The sequence below is a fragment of the Eriocheir sinensis genome, chromosome 56 (genome assembly GCF_024679095.1).
Source record: "Eriocheir sinensis breed Jianghai 21 chromosome 56, ASM2467909v1, whole genome shotgun sequence".
NCBI classification, from domain to species: Eukaryota; Metazoa; Arthropoda; class Malacostraca; order Decapoda; family Varunidae; genus Eriocheir; species Eriocheir sinensis.
The window spans coordinates 10,509,735-10,530,756 of NC_066564.1; the positions used below are offsets into that span (position 1 = coordinate 10,509,735).

The 21,022-nt window shown below is 42.5% G+C and overlaps 1 protein-coding gene across 5 annotated transcripts in view; it reads right to left on the reverse strand.

Annotated features, from left to right (window-relative positions):
• Window positions 1–2,088: 2,088 nt before the first annotated feature.
• Window positions 2,089–21,022, reverse strand: part of LOC126984299 (androgen-induced gene 1 protein-like) — a 149,404-nt gene continuing 130,470 nt past the window's right edge. For 4 of the 5 annotated variants that reach the window (XM_050837924.1, XM_050837923.1, XM_050837922.1 and 1 more), the window contains exon 6: window positions 9,551–12,306. In XM_050837924.1, the coding sequence (XP_050693881.1) occupies window positions 12,041–12,306 (266 nt within the window). In that variant the 3' untranslated portion in view covers window positions 9,551–12,040. Of the gene's footprint in view, window positions 6,887–9,550; window positions 12,307–21,022 lie in introns of those variants that run through there. The other variant, XM_050837925.1, reaches the window with a different exon arrangement.

Below are 21,022 nucleotides of genomic sequence, written 5' to 3' on the forward strand. Positions count from 1 at the left end.
TGTACCCACGCTCGTACTCACAACCGTTTTCCATTCATAAGGACAACCAACAACTCGCTCCCGGTTGGGCATACGGGCAACCGCGGTTGTCCATAGCCCAAATAGTTGGACACCGCCTTTTAGGCAGCACACATGACGCCGACGGTAGGTAGGCGTGACCCGAACATGTCAAAGCAACGCGAAACTCGTGGCGGTAATGCGCGAAAGTCGTGATGGTAAGAATTTAGTACTAAGCGCTAAACTCGAGGATCGCGAAACTCGGATAGCGCGAAACTCGAGAGGGTACTGAAAATATTATATATATATATATATATATATATATATATATATATATATATATATATATATATATATATATATATATAATTTAAATCATTACATATTTTATTCTTGATATAACACTTAAATAATTTTAAATACAGTTTATTAAATATTGATTTAAATCATGAATTTTTTACTCTGATTTAAATCGATTTAAATCAAAACAACCCTGTCTCTATCCAATTTCTCTAGACCATTCATCACCCTATACACCACTAGGGTAGGCGGTGGCGTAGGTGGTAGCGTACTGGGCCCACATTCACCGCGTGATGGATGACGCGGGTTCGAATCCCCACGCTACCACTCGGATTTTTCAGTCACCGCCGAGTGGCTTAAAACTACCCACATGCTGTCCTGAAGACCACCCATCAACCCGGACTCTAGAGGAAGCCGTCCAAGCGAATCAAGAACGAGTTCCGGGGCGCAGCATGAGCCAATGCAAGATGGCGCCACTATAAACACTCGCCTGCGCCAGAACGGGCTGGGCCGACCATCAGGCCCCACCTGGAAGAAGCCTTGGGCCGACCATCAGGCCCCACCGGGAAGATGCCTACCGGGCTGTGGCCTACCGGCGCAATAGAGCCCATGTAAAAAAAAAATCAATGTAAAAAAAAAAAAAAAATCTCCTCTTTCTCTTCTAATTTCCAATGTAGGGAGGTTCAGCCTCAGCAATCTTTCTTCATAAGGCAGGTCGCTCAGACTAGGTGCCATTTTTGTTGCCGCTCTCTGTATCCTCTCCAGTTTTCTAATGTTTTTCTTAAGTGATGGCAACCAAGCCACTGATGCATATTCTAGTCTAGGGCATATCAAGGTCACAATTAATTTCCTTACCATGTCCTCATCAAGGTATGTGAACGCTGCTCTGATGTTCCTCCGCAGGTTGTATGTCTCAGCTGATGTTTTATTCATGTCTTTCTGGAGACACGTTCTCTGTGATCATCACTCCAAGGTCTTTTTCTTCTGTCTTCTTATCTAACTTATCCTTTCCCAACTCATAGGTAATGTCCCTCTACTCTCATTGCACTCTTTCCAAATCCAATAACACTGCACTTTTTGGTATTAAAATCCATTTCCCACTTCCTGCTTCATTCCCACACTGTGTCTCTCTGGAGCACCAGGCAGTCTTCCTCTTTTTCCACTCTTCTCATATCTTAGCATCATCTGCAAGCAGACTCATAGACCTATCCACTCCTTCTGTCATATCATTAACATTATACTGCAAACATAATTGGGGCCAACACAGAACCTTGCAGAACTCCACTCATGACATTTTTCCAACTTGATTTTCTGTCTCTAATAGTTGTTCTCATCATCCTGTTCTTCAAAAAATCCTCCATCCACTTTAGAAGTCCTCCTCCTAATTTACTCACCGTCTCCAGCTTCCACATCAACCTCGTATACAGCACCTTGTCAAAGGCCTTTTTCAAGTCCAGGTAGACAGCATCAGCCCATCCATCTCTTTCCTGCACAACATCTGTCACCCTTGAATAGAAACACACTCTCTTTCACTTCTGGCACATACTTCTTAAGGAGCGGCTTTCCCATCTCGCTGGTCGTGGGTTCAATCCCCGGCGCCGGTGAAACTCTTTCCTGGTCTGGATTAATTTCTCGTGTGTTTCATGACACACAGAGTTCGTGTGGAGGCGTAGTGAGAAAGTAGGGCAATTCTCTTTAAATTATTTTGGCCATAACCACACTAAAATCATATTTACTTATTCAGCAAGATTAATTTATGTACTCATGGACATTTCAAGAAAAACAGATGTATCATGTAAGATTCTATTAAAAACATTTCAGTATCTAAAGTACAAGCATGAAGATATAAACTAATTGGATCTGCATTGTATTAATGCATGCACCCAACATGGAGAAGTGTTTAGAGCTGCACCATAAAGCAGAGTTTTGTGTAAAAAATTAAGGAATGTGGACACTTCCCAAGTTGTGCAACAGCTGGTCCCCCATTATGTGAAGTATCTTGGGAAAGATACATATTTTTGTTGCACAATTGGATTCGGTGTGAAACTTTGCTTTTTACAATGTTTGCAGTTAAGAACAATGGGCATGGGGATGCCCCTCACTTGTTAAAAAAAATAAGTAAAGTGATAAATTAATAGTAGGTTTGTATATTATGAGAGTATTGCTTGCTTGCTGATTCCAATGGCCTGAGCATAGAGGGCAGCACTAACTTAACTTTAGCTGCTTTAAGGAGTAATCTCTACAGAACGTTTACAAAGAAATAATGGAAACACTTCCAGTCAAACAAGTGAAGACAAGAAACATGCAAAAGCATGACATATCTCTAAAACTAAAATGAGGTAACAAGAAAAATAAGATGACAAATCATCTAGCTATGGTGAATAGTAGGCAGGCATGACACCTTTCCTTTATGATGCAACACTTGGAGAGGGCAGCAGAGATCAATAACAATGTTAAAAAAACTATCAAAGTACAGTCAGTATCTTACCAATCCTAAGTGACACAGCATATTTCCAGATACCTAAGAGTATTGTAATTACAGGTATCTGAATAGTGAAATGATTATTAGTTAATTTCTCAAAACTCAGGACAGTGGGTTAAAACTAATACCTATATCTTTACTTTTTTAGTTGTATATAAAATCTAACATCAGTAACAATTTTCGGTGCTACTTAAGGACGCAGCCTACCTCAGTATATGTAGTCTACCCCAGTATGCACCAATAGCATGACCAGAGTAATGACCTGACCACAGTCATATCGTTACTTCATGTTACCTGAGTGCTCCTGACCAGTCTATGTAAAAGAACAATCAACGTGCGGTCTACCGGTCTGACTTGTCTCCCAAGACTTCATCTGATTATTATTATTATTATTATTATTATTATTATTTTTTTTTTTTACGTGTTAGCCTATAGCGCAGGTAGGCTTTCTTCAGGGTCTTGGTGGTCGGCCCAAGCCCATCATGGCGCAGGCAATTTTTTATAGTGGCGCCATTTATTCTTGGCATTTGCTGCCCCCTGGAACTCATTCTTTATTTACCAGAACGGTTTCTTCTAGAGTCTGGGTTGATGGGAGGTCTTCAGGCCACTCAGCTGTGACTGAAAAATCCCAGGTGGTAGTGGGGGGATTCAAACCCAAGTCGTCCAAAACACCGTGAATGCGGGGCCCGCACACTAATCACTCAGCCACCGCCTATCTGAGTGCTCCTCACCTGACAGCTCAATGACCTGACCTGTCTCTGGAGACCTTAGTCTGACCAGAGTAATGATCTGACCACAGTTAGATCATTATTTCATGTTACCTGAGTGTTCCTGACTGGTCCATGTAAAAGAATAACCAACGGGTAGGTAATATGAGTAGGCGGTGGCTGAGTGGTTAGCGTGAGGGCCCTGCATTCACCACATGCTAGACGACGCGGGTTCGAATCCACCGCTACCACCTGGATTTTTCAGTCACCGCCGAGTGGCTTAAGACACGCTGTCCTGAAGAACATCCATCAACCCAGATTATAGAAGAAACAGTCGAAGTGAATCAAGAATGAGCTCCCGGGGGCAGCATGAATCAAGAAAAGATGACGCCACTATAAAACATTTGCCTGTGCCTTGACGGACTGGGGCTGACTACCAACCAGGCCCCTCAAGAAAGCCTACCGGCACTATAGGCTGGCACGTAAATAAATAAATAAAAAAAACACACACAGCATTATCCTCCTTGCATTGAAGCCAATAGCATCAGTTCAATTCATTCTGCTAACAGTTACTGCAATGCTGTTAAGACTTCTAAAGACGTGTCATTTTCACGGAGGAAACGGCAATTTCATATCTACGAGAATACCATCTTCTGGACACACCACAAGCAGCAGACCCTTGTCATTGAAGTGGTAGTGTCATGCAAGAAAAACAAAAGCGTGACAGAGATGGGGAATTCCGGCCTGTAGCCTACGTTGCTGTCCTCGAAAGGGGTGCCAAACTTCATAGTCTGTTCGGCAGGGAAAACCATTTTTCCATTACAGTACCCTCCCGAGTTTTGCGCTTGCTTCTTTCCGCAGGTATAGCGTTAAACTCTTGGATTGCAAAACTCGGGGTATTGAAAACACAGAAAAATGTTTAGTTGTTCCGGCCCGTGGAGAAGCTGACTTTTTTTTCCTACTTTACTCAAATTGTTATCTCAAAATACGTACTGTGTAAAAAGGAAGAAAATCTGAAGAGAGAGCTTGTCGTTTTGAAGCTGTAGCTGAAGGCGGCTGGCTGCTTTACGATTGGCTAGCAGTTCTGAAAACACGCTTGTGATTGGCCGAGTCTGATGACGTCATCGACGACGCTCATCCAATCAGCAGCCTCTAACTATGACGAAACGAAAGCTTTGTGAATCTCAAGTCAACGTTGATAGTTAAATCATTGATTCGTAGCTTTTACCTCGGGCCATTAGTGCGCATCTCTGTGAATCTCGCCCCAGCACATGTGAACACGGTCACCCAACTGCTAGTTTCTTGGAAATTTTGTACAGAAATTCAAAGTCGGTTGCATTTCAAGGGAAACTCATCGAAATTCTAGTCAGAAACTCAGTCACCAGCATGTTGGTTATTTTCTCGTGAGGTCGGTAAGTTGTGGTCACAAGAAGAAGAAGAGCATCAGCTGATCGGTTCAGTAGCTATCTGCGTGTTTATTCCAGACTACAATGAGTTCCACGAAGCTAGATAAGCTTGGAGTAACCAGTGGCGTCGTTAGCCTTGGGCTTCCAGGGCTTGAGCCCCGAATGTTTTGACTCTATCCCCGAATCTTTTTTTCACCCCCGGGCCCCGGGCCCCTATCCCTCCAAAAAATAATAAATAAATATTCTCCACTGTTTGAACGGACCTGATGTTATTGATGTAGTTCATACTAAAGATTACATTTTGAAGCCATATACCAGTAGTTTGAGCAGTTTGGAGTTTCCTGTACAGTCTGGGAGTCTAGCTGTATGTGTTTATCTTAGGTGCATGGTGGTGAACACAAACAGGTCACCCTCCCCACATCTTTTTTTTTTTTTCGCTCACTGTAAACTTTAGCCCCTGATGTTTTTGTCTTACCCCCAAATGTTTTTGGGCCCTAGAAACGCCCCTGGGAGTAACCAGGTTGAGCAGGTCGTGGACTTGAGTCTTGTCCAAGCATAGCCACTGCCTCATCGTGTCTGGGCCTTCACTGCTAAGTTCTCGTAGCTGTGACACACTCCGTTTGTCTCCGAGCTAACCACTCACGAACCAACAAATGCTTTCTCTTCATTTCTTTTCTATTTCTTCAGCAAACACCACAAAGCAAACTCTGCTACGTCTGTATTCATTGTTTGTTTTGCTTTTCAGCTGACATATCCCAGAATGCAACAGTCCTTTGTGTGACCAAACCTGAAGATAAATTTGATGCAGAAATTTTTCAGGAGATAATTTCGGTGGGAAATTCCCGAAAAACTATAATTTTATAGCCTTGAAGCTGCTGGTGTCACATTGGGCCTTTTTCCTCCAACCTCAATGGTGAGGGGCGACCGGCAACTCCAACTTTGCTGGGTGTGCGTCACACATGGCCAAGGTCAGTTGTTTGTATTCACAACACAAACAAAGCAGTCACCCTGTATCGATTAAATAGTAAACAAAGCAGCTCTGCCAGTCTACTTTACGAGTTTCTTGGTTGGCCATTTTTCACTGCTCCTCACTCCTCAGCCACTGCCGTCGTTTGTTTGTTTACATACAGCCGCGCGGTTGCTCGTACCCCCAACCATTTTCCATTCTTACGGACCACCGACAACTCGCTCCTGGTTGGGCGCACTGGTAACCGCAGTTACCAGTAGCCCCAACGGTTGGAGGAAAACGGCCAGTGTGACACCACCTAAAGGAATTGCGCGTGACGCCAACGGTAGGTAGACGTGACCCGCCCATGTCAAAGCAGTGCAAAATTCGGGGCGATAATGTGTGAAAGTTGGGATGGTAAGAATTTAGGATTGAGCGCGAAACTCGAGGATCATGAAACTTGGATAGCGCGAAGCTCGGGAGGGTACTGTATACGAATATCAACAACAAATTTAATTGCAAACTGAAGTAGTTCCTTTTGATCATTTTCATTGATGTCATATAATAATAAAACCTTTAATCAGCACTATTCTGCTTGTTTTTCATTATCCTGCAGGATAAGCTCCTGTAGCAAGGTAAAGTGCATGCTGAATTGTATATGGTGGTAAACTGCACGCTAAAGTACAAACGGCCCTCATACTAAAGCAGCTACCAATTTTCAATTAAAGATTATTTTGGGGAAGAAGGAAGAGTTTATGTAATAATATTAAGTTTTTTTTTTTTAAGTAGAATTTTAAACTTTCAGAGCCAAAAATACAAAAAACATAAAACAACTTTAAGCAACCATTAAGTCTTTCCCCTAACACTATTTATGGCTGAGGGCCAATGATAACAATAGTGAAACAACATTTGAAAACATCATACTGGGTTTATCACAATGACTTACACAAATAGAACATGTGTTCAGAACATAACGACTAGTTGTTCTCCCTGAGACAGCAAACACCATCTTAATTTTCCTTCTGTTTTACTTGGTATATGGCAGTCCCTGAAAAAGAAATAAAAAACATTTGGAATTTATTTACATGCACACAAATGCCACTTTCAGAATATGAACCCGCACATCCTTTCCCAACTTACCATATTCTCACGTCTTTCCTCTGTTACTCCTTTGAATCATTGACAATACTCCTACTTCCTTTCCATGGTTTACTAGAGAAAACCCATAGTAACAAGCAACAACAGGAATTTAGAGGTGAAGATAAGTGGAAATTCCAGATACAGTCAAACCTTGGTTTACGAGTGCCTCAGTTTACAAGTGTTTTGATTTACGAGAAAAAAATCCCCCCAAAATACCTTGGTTCACGAGCATCCTGTTTGTTCCTTTTTTTTTTATGTTGTCACTCCCCGGACATAGGATATATGGAGGCCGTCAGGGTCAAGCGTGTACGTACGTCACTCCGAGGAGGGATCACAAACCCTTGCCAGGTGACAGCTCATGAAGGGGAGGGGAGGATGCCGATAGACCAACTCTATTGGCTTACACCTTGTTGACCAAGTCAGTCTTTCGACGAAGACCAGTGTGTCTCTTTGTACAAGTCAAAGACGTGAGCATGGGTTCCATTTGTTCACTGCAAGACGAGAGTGCTCAAAGCAGAAAACAATGGGAATAGAGTCTCAGTTAGGGCTGCCATCTTGATCTAAAAAAAATAAGGAACATAACATCCCATTCTCCTATACAGAACGAATCCATATTTTAAGGAACGGATAGCAACCATAAAATTTCTCTAGCCTGCCATGACTGACAGCCACTGCCTGCTGCTAGCTTGAGGAAGGGGGGAGAGATATTACGACGAGCATTTTACACATACATTAGGACAACCCATGACAAACATATTTTATGGACTGGTTTTGTGGTTCACCAAAAAATGCGCTCACTACAGTTTTAAAATACTGAATTTTATCTGCTTAACCATTCAGACAGCCAAATACGGAACACATGGCATTCCGTATTTTAAGGAAAAGGTGGCAAGTTTGCAACCCCTAGTCTCAGTCCGCGTTGTAAACTCAGAAATATAATCTGTGCGCTCGTGTCATATTTTCAGGACTACAGTGTGTTTTCGGCAATACAGTGTGCATTCTTTGTGCTTTAACAATGTTCCCCAGAAAGATGGTTGAAAGGGATGGTGCAGCAAAGAAGAAACCAGGAACGGCAGATACCATGCTCGCAACAGGAACGGGGTGTAAGCCTCGGCTGTTTGTATGCCCTCCTGGCCGTGAGTGACTCCCTTCCACCCTCCATCTCGGGCGATACGTCAGGTTAGCTTCACATTGGTGGTCGAACGTAGTTCTGGTGCCTCGAGAATAGGGAAACTGTGGCTGCTAATCCCCGGTGTGAAGTCTACTTCTCAAGCATAGTTAGTGGTTGTGGGAGACTCCGTAACAACCGTAACACATTGATTTGTGTTTCATATTATTTATCATTGCTATTTCTTAGTAAAATTACTTTAATTCTGCATAAAATAACATGTGAATGATTTTTATATATATATTTTTTTTGAGAGATGGGACGCATAATGGGATTTACATTAATTTCAATGGGGAAATTCATTTTGGTTTATGAGTGTTTTGGTGTGCGAGCAAGATTCTGGAATGAATTAAACTCGTAAACCGAGGTATGACTGCAATTGGGGTACAATCCCAAAGTTCCCCATGAAATTTCATTGAAACAAGAATGTTTGCACAGGTATTATACACTCATAACTGCATCTCATGATCATAAGTATTTATGTATTACTGGACACTGTTTGACCATTTAGCCATGCAATGTTGTGCAACATTGCCAGTAGTCCAGTAACAACAAGGACAATGGAGCTAACAAGTTTTCCTAAAATGGTGGTGTTAGCCAAATGCTAGAACCAAGACTAAGACCTATCCACTCGCCACAATCTTCCAAACAACTATTCCTTATTCTTTGACAACACTCAGCTATCACCTTCTTCAACATTCAACATCCTCGGTTTATCCTTAACTCAAAATCTCAACTGGAAACTTCATATCTCATCTCTTACTAAATCAGCTTCCTCGAGGCTGGGCGTTCTGTACCGTCTCCGCCAGTTCTTCTCCCCCGCACAGTTGCTATCTATTTTCAGGGGCTTTGCTGCCCTCGTATGGAGTATGCATCTCACGTGTGGGGGGGCTCCACTCACACAGCTCTCTTGGACAGAGTGGAGTCTAAGGCTCTTCATCTCATCAGCTCTCTTCCTCTTACTAATAGTCTTCTACCTCTTAAATTTCGCCGCCATGTTGCCTCTCTTTCTATCTTCCATCAATATTTTCATGCTGACTGCTCTTCCAAACTTGCTAACTGCATGCCTCCCCCCCTCTCGCGGCCTCGCCACACACGACTTTCTACTCAAGCTTTTACTGTCCAAATCCCTTACGCAAGAGTTAACCAGCATCTTCACTCTTTCATCCCTCACGCTGGTAAACTCTGGAACAATCTTCCTTCTTCTGTATTTCCTCCTGCCTACGACTTGAACTCTTTCAAGAGGAGGGTATCAGGACACCTCTCCTCCCGAAATTGACTTATCTTGCGGCCACTCCTCTAACTCTTTGTAGGAGCAGTGAGTATCAGGCTTTTTTTTAACATTTGTTACCTTTTTTTATGCCCTTGAACGGACTCCTCTGCTGTAAAAAAAAAAAAGCCCTACCAGGCAGGGAGACACATTGTAATCAAAAGAAACATCATTACATCTTTGTTGCAATTGGATGGAGGGCAGCTCTGCTTACAGCTGATCTATTAGCCATACAACTCCTGCAGGTGTGTTGGTAAGTATAAAAGAACAGTAGATCAGCTGAGCACAAGATGGCATCCCACAAACAGCTCCTTCGTAATATTCCTTCAACTGCTCTTACAGGTGAGCCCTCACTGGAAACAGCAGTAATAGCTGAACGAAACATCTGTAGAAAGTAAGAAGATCCAGCAAAGGTGACACTAGCCACACTTATTAACTACAACGACTGCTTTGTTGAAGTTTGTTCACACTGTCCAGCTGACGATCAGGGCCGTATTACAAGTCGAATCCAAGAAGTTTCAGGTCCCTACAGAGTTCGGTTTTGGGAGGACATTTCGGGTTCTGAATGTCGGCATTACAAGTCACTCATATCAAGGGCCAGCTGCTGGGGGTTGTACAGAGTACCAACCCATGCGACGAACCCATGAATAAAACGATCAAAATCAGCGGAATCACTTTTTTTTTTCACTGCCGAAACATGTAACTATTTTTAATAACTTAAATTTTAAGTGCCATTTACATTGGCAATGCTGTTTTTGTAGTTGTAAATGAGGGGAAAAAAGATGTCAGGAGTTCGGAGGCTGGCATTCCTGGGAGCAGCGAACGCCGCCTCTCTCTTTGCCAGATATACACAATGCTCACAGGCCAACGGCTACCCTTTATTTAAGTTTCTGGATGATTTAAAGCATGCAGTGCCTTATGAAATTGTTATTATTTTATTAGAAAAGGATAATAACATAAGGCATACATCATACAAATGCTCAAGTCAGGAATAGACTGTGACTACTCATACTGTGTCTTTCCGAGTCCTCCCTGTTTACGTATTCTCTCACGCAGTTCAAATGAGGCGCCGTTTTCTGTAAAAGAATAAGAGGCCCACTGCACTAATGCGTTTGATTAGTCTCTTGAAACCTCGGCTAATAAGCCCATGATACACCATCTTAAGGGGTTAATATTACTCAGTGGGTTTTTTTTGTGTGCATTTTGATGTGCCAAGTTAAATATGAATATTTTTGTGGCTATTTGATGAATATAGAATAACAAGTTAGGCCTCTTCTGGTTTTATAAAACCTTACCGCTGGGGCATTACAGAAATTATGTAAGTATTATTTCATCAAGTGAGGTTTTATTTTTACCAGCAATGGGTCACTTCCTCACTCTCAACAATACCTCTAGCCAAGCTCTTCCATTATTTAGAGCTCTCCAGCACCATAGTGAGGATCTGCCGCGACTTTTCTTTCTTTCTTTTTCTTTGATGGTGTGATTCTTGAAGGCGACAGCTTGTTCGCTTCTGGCGTCCCCTGACATCTCCTCTTCTTTTTTTTTTTATGTCGCGGCCTATTGCGCCGGTAGGCTTCTTCCTGGTGGGTCCTGATGGTCAACCCAAGGCTTCTTTCCGGTGGGGCCTGATGGTCGGCCCAGCCCGTTCTGGTGCAGGCGAGTGTTTACAGTGGCGCCATCTTGTGTTGGCTCATGCTGCCTCCGGAACTCATCTCTGAGACTCTCTTTGGAGAGGTTATCTGGAGCCTGGGTTGATGGGTGGTCTTCAGGCCAGCATGTGGGTAGTCTTAGGCCACTCGGCGGTGACTGAAAAACCTCAGCTGTGCGGAGGCCAGGATTCGAACCTGCGTCCCTCCTGGAGCTCCTGAACGTCACGTCACGTCACGTCACGCTAACCATTTAGCCACCGCCTCTTAGACAGCTTAGGCATCTTGAATGCATGTATTGTCCACTAGAAAAAACATGAAAAGCTCACAAAACTGATCATGCTGTGACGATCGGATGTGTGTGAATACTAACACATGGCTGGGTGGCCTTGGAGAGCACCTTGTAACGAGGCTAGAGGTTTGAGTTTCCACCGAGAACATAAACTTCCCAATATTTTTAAATAAATAGCACAATAATAGCAAAAAATAGATATAAGAGGATTTAAAGTCCACTTGCATGGCTCACACATGATGTAAAGAAACACTGAGCGGCGTGACATTTAAGTTTTAAATGGCCCACACAGTAAGTAAATTTCGTGCTACGATGCTCAAACTTGGTGGAATGGTAGAGCAAAAGTGATATTAGTTTTTCATGGTGTACGTCCTTAATGGACAAGGAGAAAGAGAAGAAAATGTGGAGTACCTGGAAGGAATACAAGTTTCAGTACAAGAAGTGGAAAGATTAATGGAGGGTCTGGACATGAGAAGCTACTAGGACTGGATGGTGTGTCAGGCTGAGTCTTGAGGGAGTGCAGTGAGCAATTAGGTGATAAGATCCAATGCGTCATAGTCAGCTCACTAGCAGAAGGTAAAGTGCCAGCAGACTGGAAGTGAGCAGACATTATACCAATTCACAAAGGAGGATATGTGAAGACCCAGTCTTTGACAAGAGTGGTAGTGGGATCTGTGAAAGGCTGATCAAAGATAAATGGATGGACTACCTGGAGAAACAGAACAAATAAATGAACAAACAGTATGGCTTTTGAGGAGAAAGATCTTGTTCAATGAATTTTTTGTGCTTCTACTTACGAGGGATTGACACAGTGCAGGTAAGGGAAGGTTGGGCTGATGGAATTTACTTAGATCTACAGAAAGCATTTGATAAGGTGACACATAGAGACTGCTGTGGAAAATGGAGTGCACTGGAGGACTGGGAGGAGGACTCTTGAGGTGGATGAAGGACTCTGAAAAATAGGGAAATGAGGATGGTGATCAGGGGTGTGAGGTCCTCATGGGGGAAAGTGATCTGAGAAGTCCCACAGGGATCGGTGCTGGCTCCGGTCATGTCTGCAATCTACATCAACAACACAGCGGATGGAGTGGACAGCTATATGAGTTTGTTTGCGGATGATGTGAAGTTCCTGAGGAAGATTGGAAGTGAAGAGGACTGTCAAGCACTGCAACAGGACCTGGATTAGATATGGGACTGGAGTCATAGATGGGTAATGGAATTTAACATCAGAAAGTGAAATGTGATGGAATTTGGAGTGAGCAAAAAGAAAATTTTAAGCAATTATACATTGGGAAATATAATCATTAAGAAAACATTAACGGAAAAGGACATGGGAGTAGGTGTATTTCATCATTTGTCACCAGAGAAACACATAATTGAGGCTAACGGTGAAAGAAGGGCAGAACGCGACAAATTTAAAAAGTGACAGAAAACAGTCAAAGTTTTAAAACGCACAGACGGTCCACGACCACCCCTGTAGCTCATAGGAAAACAGACCTTACTACATTCGTCAAACGGGCAGAATATCCACCCTACGTAAAAGTTTAAAATTTCTGGCGACCATTGGCAACGAAAGCAGATTTTTGAGGCAGCTGGATATTCTTCCCGTCTTGCACCGTTACCCTCAAATGGAATTGTAGGTGAGACATACAACCTGGTGAGAAACATAAAAGTTGCTTTTCAATATCTGGATGAGGAAATGATGAAAAAATTTATTGTACCATGATACGTCCAAGGTTGAAATACGCAGCAATAGTATGGTCACCGAGTACAAAGACAAATGTAAGGAAAGAAGAGAGGATTCAGAGGGCAGCAACAAAGCTGGTTCCAGGACTAAGGGATTAAACATATGAAGTGAGATTGAAGCAGCTGAACCTACCGACACTGGAACAGAGGAGGGAGAGAGAGATGATCTGATTACAGTATACAGGATGCTGAGTGGGATGGAAAAGTTGGACAAAGAAGATCTAATAATATGGGATACAAGAGAATCAAGAGACCCTGGAAGGAAGGTGAAAAAGGAAGCCCGCAGAAGATACGTAAAGAACAGATTACCAGAAAGAGTGGTGGAAGCCTGGAACGGCCAGGAAAAAGATGTGGTCCATGCAAAGATGATTCATGAATTTAAAGCCAAGTTGAATAATAGTAGACATAGAGACAGGACAGTACGAGCACAGCTCCTCTCCTGTAGTATACCACAACTAGGTAAATACAACTAGGTAAATACACACACACACACTCCCACACTCACTCGAGACACTGTGGAAGAAGGACGCATGGTCGGCAAGCTCCCCACTGATCAGTGCTGTTTCCAATGGGGCCTAGTGTAGTGTTTACAAAGGGCCTGGGTGATGGTCACTGTGGTTCTCGTCTCCTATTATTGACCTGGTTGTAAGATGAGTGGGAGGGAGGATGATTTGGGCTGGAATACACCGAAGAGAAGATGAAATGGATCACGAAGGCAGGAAAAACGGATGGATATGGAGAGTGCTGATGATGACAGTGATGATGAAAGGTATGGTGCTGGTAGCTTCTCTGGTTTTGCGAGTAAAAAGTCGGCTTTTTACAAGAGAATTTTGCTTATGGAAAGGAAACTAAATAAGTAAAAGCACTTCTAATCTTCTATCTGATCGCCAGTATGGATTCCGCAAGGGGCGTTCTACTGGCGATCTTCTTGCTCTCTTAACTGACTCTTGGTCATCCTCTCTTAGCCGTTTCGGTGAAACTTTCTCTGTTGCGCTAGACATATCGAAAGCCTTCGATAGAGTCTGGCACCAGTCTTTGCTTTCTTGACTGTCCTCTTTCGGATTCTATCCCTCTCTCTGTTCCTTTATCTCCAGTTTCCTTTCTGACCGTTCTATCTCTGCGGTGGTAGACGGTCACTGCTCTTCCCCTAAACCTATCAACAATGGCGTTCCACTGGGCTCTGTCCTATCACCCACTCTCTTCCTGTTATTCATCAATGATCTTCTTTCCATAACAAACTGTCCTGTCCACTCATACGCCGAAGACTCCACCCTGCATTATTCAGCTTCTTTCAATAGAAGACCATCACAACAGGAAGTACACGACTCCAGACTGGAGGCTACTAAAAGCTTAACCTCAGACCTTGCTATCATTTCCGGTTGGGGCAGAAGGAACCTTGTGTCCTTCAATGCCTCAAAAACTCAATTTCTCCACCTATCAACTCGACACAATCTTCCAAACACCTATCCCCTATTCTTCAACAACACTCAGCTGTCACCTTCTTCAACACTAAACATCCTCAGTCTATCCTTAACTCAATATCTCAACTGGAAACTTCATATCTCCTCTCTCGCTAAATCAGCTTCCTCGAGGTTGGGCGTTCTGTATTGTCTCTGCCAGTTCTTCTCCCCCGCGCAGTTGCTGTCCATATACAGGGACCTTGTCCGCCCTTGTATGGAGTATGCATCTCATGTGTGGGGAGGCTCCACCCACACAGCTCTCCTGGACAGAGTGGAGGCTAAGGCTCTTCGTCTCATCAGCTCTCCTCCTCCTACTGATAGTCTTCTACCTCTTAAATTCCGCCGCGATGTTGCCTCTCTTTCTATCTTCTATCGATATCTCCATGCTAAATGCTCTTTTGAACTTGTTAAGTTCATGCCTCCCCCCCTCCCGTGGCCCCGCTGCACACGACTTTCTACTCATGCTCATCCCTATACTGTCCAAACCCCTTATGCAAGAGTTAACCAGCATCTTCACTCTTTCATCCCTCATGCTGGTAAACTCTGGAACAATCTTCCTTCATCTGTATTTCCTCCTGCCTACGACTTGAACTCTTTCAAGAGGAGGGTATCAGGACACCTCTCCTTCCGAATCTGACCTTGCTTTTGGCCACCTCTTCTGATTCTTTTTTTAGGAGCAGCGATTAGTGGGCTTTTTTATTATTGTTTGTTTTTGTGCCCTACAGCTGCCTCCTTTGTTGTAAAAAAAAAAAAAAAAAAAAAAAAAAAAAAAGTGGATCAGAGTAGTGAAGAGCAGGGACGAGGAGGAAGTACGGAACAGAGAACTTTAAAAAGACCTCAGATCACGAGTGCACAAATTGGAGGACAGGGAGAAGAAGCTGATTCAAGAAAATGAAGAGCTAAAGGAGAAATTGGCAAAATATGAAAAATCAATGAAGGAAGGACTAGGAGAGGCAAGAAAGGAAAATGAGAATTTGAAGGAAATAGTGAACAACAAGGAACAAAGGGTTAGAGGGAAAGTGTTGGGGGAAATAAAGACTTGGAAAGTCGAAAATAAGAAAGCTAAAGCAGTCCTCATAGAAGTAACTGAACAACAACTGAAAGAAGACAAGGAAGACGTAGAGAAAAAGGTGGTTAAGGCTTTAAAGAAAAACGAAGAATTAGTAGATGTAGCAGATAAGAAGAGTGTAATAATATTTGGTATGAAGGAAAAGAATATAACATACAAACCAAGAAGGGAAAAGGAAGAACTGGAATCAGTAAAAGACTTACTAAAGAACTTAAATGATCATCATCATCATCATCATCTCATTTACGCCTGCTCCTAGGAGCACCCACCAGGGGATGGCCATGGCAGAAGAGCTTCCAACTTTCTCTATCCAGACACTCCCTCCTTGCCTGCTCAAAGTTTCTCAAAGATCTTTCCCCCCTCTCCCTAACGTACTCCTGCACCCTACCCCTCCATTTCACTGGAGGTCGTCCTCTAGCATTCCCTCCCTCTATCTCACTCACATACACCCTTCTGGTCATCTTACTCTCCTCCATTCGCTCCACGTGGCCAAACCACTTTAAAGTCTGTCGCTTCACATCTTCCACCACTCCACACTTCTTCCTTTCACCCCTGTGACACATTCCAAAACGCTCGTACACACTTTCATTACTCATTCCATCCATTCTACTCACATCACAAGCACTCCTCAAATAACTCATTTCCACTGCCTGCACTCTAGACCTCTGACTTTCATTCCAGGCCCACGTTTCCCTTGCATATGTAAGGGTTGGTACTATTATTGTATTTCTCAAATCCCTCTTTACTTCCATGCTCACACTTCTGCCATTCATGATTTGTCCCAAAGACCCTACCACCCTTCTTCCTTGCAATGCCCTTTCTCTTATCTCTCCCTCCATACCACCATGCTTACACATCACTGACCCAAGGTACTTAAACTCATTGACCTGCTCCATTTCTTCACCATTCAAAATTATTTTGCATTCTTTTCACACTTAAATGATGAAGAACTGCAAAACCTTGAAGAGGAGGTGGAAGAAATCTATAGGATGGGCCCTTGCATAGAAGGAAAAACAAGGCCAGTTATAAATTAAAATTAAGACTGCAGAAGGCAACAGAGGAAATTTTGTACAGAACAACTAAGTTAAGGGAAATAGAAGAATATAAGGAAATATATATAAAGAAAAATAGAAATGAAGAGGAAAGGAAGAAATGGAATGAATTTCTAGCAGAGGCAAAAAAGAGAGGAATAATGCAAGATCATAAGAGGAAAAAAAAGAGGAATTTTTTTTGGAGAGTTCTTGGAGATCGAGTAAAGAAATGGTACATAAAGGAAAAGCCAAAAGAGAACAGAACCTAGACAAGAGTGTAACTAATAATGGGTTAAGTGTGATGTATACGAATGTAGACGGGATATATCTAGTAAACTGGAATTACAAGACTACATAATGGAAAAAGACCCCAAGATTGTATGCCTAACGGAAACAAAGCTGAATGAGGCATTCAAATAGTGTTTTGATAATAATTAAAATGTATGGAGGAAGGATAGAGAGGGTAAAGGTGGTGGAGGAGTGATGATAATGACGAGGAAGGAGGTATTAGTGAAGGCAGTAGTATATGGAGAAGGAAAGGCAGAAATAGTGAGTGTAAATCTGCAGGACAAAAACAGAAATGATGACGACAATAACAACCCATGTACCACCAAGAACTAACTCATGGGACAGGGCAGAATATGAGACCATGATTGAAGATACCATCCAGAGTTTGAGTAGGTTACTCAGAGCAAACAAAAGAGTCTTGTTAGCTGGAGATTTTAACAGTAAGGAGGTAAACTAGGAAATATTTGAAAGTGGAGGTAATGAAACGGCATGGGGGGAAATTTTTTAAAGATTGACGATGGAAAACTTGATGATGCAATGGATGAAGGAAAACACAAGACACAGAAGTGACGACGAACCGGCGAGACTGGACCTGGTGTTAACAAAAGGAATGCACATGATGAATGAATTAAGGTATGGGTGCCCCCTGGGAAAGAGTGATCACATGATAATAGAGATGGAAACAGATGAGGAAGGAAGTGAAGGGGATGAATCATATAAAAGAAACAGGTTAAACTATAGGAAAGCAGACATGGAAAATCTCAGGAAATACTATGAAGAGCCAGGGTGGGAAGAGTTAATGAGAACAAGAGAAGTGCAAGAAAAGTATGATATTTTATTATTTTATGGAGGCATATAAATCAGGAGTTATGAAATATGTACCAGAATATAAACCCAAAGAAAAAGGAAAAAAAGATTGGTTTAACGCATGTGCAAAGGCAAAAGAAAAAAAGAGACAAAGAATGGAAGAGGTTGAAAAGAATAAAAACCAGAGGAATAAAGATTTTATGATAGTGAGAAATGAATATGTGAAAATAAGGAGAGAAAAAGAAAAGGGATATGAAAAGGATATTATCGAAAAGTGCAAGGAACAACCTAAACTGTTTTATGGATTCATAAACGGAAAAATAAAACCAACGGAAACAATAGAAAGATTGAGTGATGGGAATGTGATAACAGAAGATCCTAAAGACATGACAGCTACTAAATAAAAGGTTCCAGCAAGTTTTTACAAAAGAATCACAATTCAACGAACCACAAGATAACAAGATAAATGTTCATATGGAAGAAGTCATAGTAACTAAAGAGGAGATATATAAAATGATGGAAGAGCTGGAAGAGAGGAAAGCAGTTGGACTGGATGGAGTCTCAGGCTATTTACTGAAAGAATGCAGAAATCAGCTGGTTGGACTGGTATATATCATAAAATGCTCAATAACAACTGGTAAAGTACCAAAGGAGTGGCAGAGGGCTGAAGTGGTCCCTATATACAAAAGTGGACAAAAGGAAGAACCCCTGAACTACAGACCTGTATCATTGAAAATATGTGAGAAAGTGAAAAAGAAAAGGGCGCTCATGTGTAACAAACTTACCGAGCTTTTACTCAAGAGCAACAGACATAATACAGGAGAGGGATGGATGGGTTAATTGCGTTTACTTGGACCTGAAGAAGGGCGGTTCGACAAAGTTCCACATACAAGACTACTATGGAAGTTGGAGAATAAAGGAGGATTGAAAGGGAAAATGAAGAACTGGATGGAAAGTTACTTAAAGGGAAGAGAGATGAGAACAGTGGTAAAGGACATGAAATCAAAATGGAGAACTGTAGAGAGTGGAGTGCCTCAGAGATCGGTATTGGCACCAATACTTTTCCTAGTATATGTAAACGATATGTCAAAGGGAGTAGACAGTTATATGAGTCTGTTTGCAGACGATGCAAAACTGCTAAGACATATAAGAAACAGTAAAGACTGTGAAATTCTGCAAGATGACCTAAACAAGATTTGGGAATGGAGTATGAAATGGGAGATGGAATTCAATGTGAAGAAATGTCATGTAATGGAAATGGGAAAGAGTGAAGGGAGACTAAAATCGACATATGAAATGGGAGATGGAGAAATATTTAAAGAAAGTTCAAGAAGAGAGATCTGGGAGTGACAATACAAGATGATCAACAGCCTGAGAGTCATGTTAACCCTTTCATGGCTAAACGCTCGCAGTGAGCGTTAGGCGTATTTGCTGGTGGTGCTAAATGCTTGCTGCGAGCTCCAGCCTCACTCAAATCTCCCGCGTATGAGAGTGTTCCAAAACTATTTCTCACACCAGGGCATTGCCAAATGAGTGGGTTCTCCACTAAATTTGGTGGAAAATCACATCAGCCCAGCACGGAAAATCTACGGACGAGCAACTGGTGGATGTTGTTGTCCAATATAGCGACATTTTGACCAAATAGTTGTAAATTTTGCAGTTGGCAATACTGCCCTGCCAGCACCCCATCATCAAGAGATCTACAGTAGGTGCCTTACGGCTGACCATCGCGCATGTATATATGTACGTCTTCACGGGCAACACCCCCTGAACGTGCCTGTACTTTCACAGGAGAGGCTTACATTACTGAATTGTATAGATCTTGGCCTCCTCTTTCCAATGGTGTTTTTGTTTTTTTAGCTGTGATGAATAGTTTTTGAGATACAGAGGTTAAAAGAGCGAGCACTAGCGTCACTTGATGGTGGTGCTAAAAGCTCACTGCGAGCGCCAGTCACACTCACAGCAAAAACACCCCCTGAACGTGCCTGTATGTTCACAGGAGAGGCTTACATAACTGAATCTTATAGATCTTGGCCTCCTCTTTCCAATGGTGTTTTTGTTTTATTGCTGTAATGAATAGTTTTTGAGATGTAACGGTTAAAAGATATCCCCTTCCCCCGCTGGGGTGCCCGAGTGCGCCTGAGGGGATAGTCTCGTTGCGAGCGCTTAGCAATGAAATGGTTAATAGGATATTCAGTGAAACGTATAAAATAGTGAGAAATATAGGATTAGCATTCCACTACATGGATAAGGATATGATGAAAAAGTTAATAACCACTATGATTAGAACAAAATTGGAATATGCGGAGGCAGTGTGGTCTCCCCATTAGAAGAAACACAAAAAAACTAGAAAGAATACAAAGGATGGCAACAAAAATGGTTCCAAAACTGAAGGAATTGACATATGAAGAAAGATTAAAGCAGTGTTTCTTAAAGTGTGGTCCGCGGATCCCCAGGGGTCCGTGGAATGTTCCAAGGGGTCTGCAGGATAATTTGAGTATCGGTATCAGATAAATTTTATGCCAAAACGTCCTAAATTCCTATTTTTGTAGCACCAAATCCTCTTGGCTTCTGACAATGGCGCACGTCAGATTGGGATGGAAGCAATTTAACAACTCTGTAGAAGGCAGTGGTATTTATGATTTGGCAACAATGTACTGACTGATGCCGGGCCACCAGGGTGGGGGCTGCGGGTGGGACGAGGGAGCATCAGGGAGAGGAGGAGGACAGATCCTCCCCACTGGACTCTCAGGAGAGTCAGGTCCAGTGGTGGGATTCAATTTTTTTAAGAACAAGTTCTCTCAATGAGGGATTCACCAAAATAAGTTATAAGTAAAAGGTGCTCATGGGGGAAAAATTGAAAACCCCTTTAAGCTAACAGTAACAACCGATTCTAGGGATTAAAGAAATTCTAAGAACAGGTTCTTGCGAACCGGTGCGAACCGGCTGAATCCCATCACAGGTCAGGTCACTTTCTGGCCATGAGAAATATCCTCTCTCTCTCTCTCTCTCTCTCTCTCTCTCTCTCTCTCTCTCTCTCTCTCTCTCTCTCTCTCTCTCTCTCTCTCTCTATCTCTATCTTATCTTATCTTCTCTCTCTCTCTCTCTCTCTCTCTCTCTCTCTCTCTCTCTCTCTCTCTCTCTCTCTCTCTCTCTCTCTCTCTCTCTCTCCCCCCTTTGATATAGATAGTTGTCATGCGGCCAACACTTCACTAAATCGCAAAACAACTAACAACTCCATTTCTCGAGTTATAACAAAAGACAATT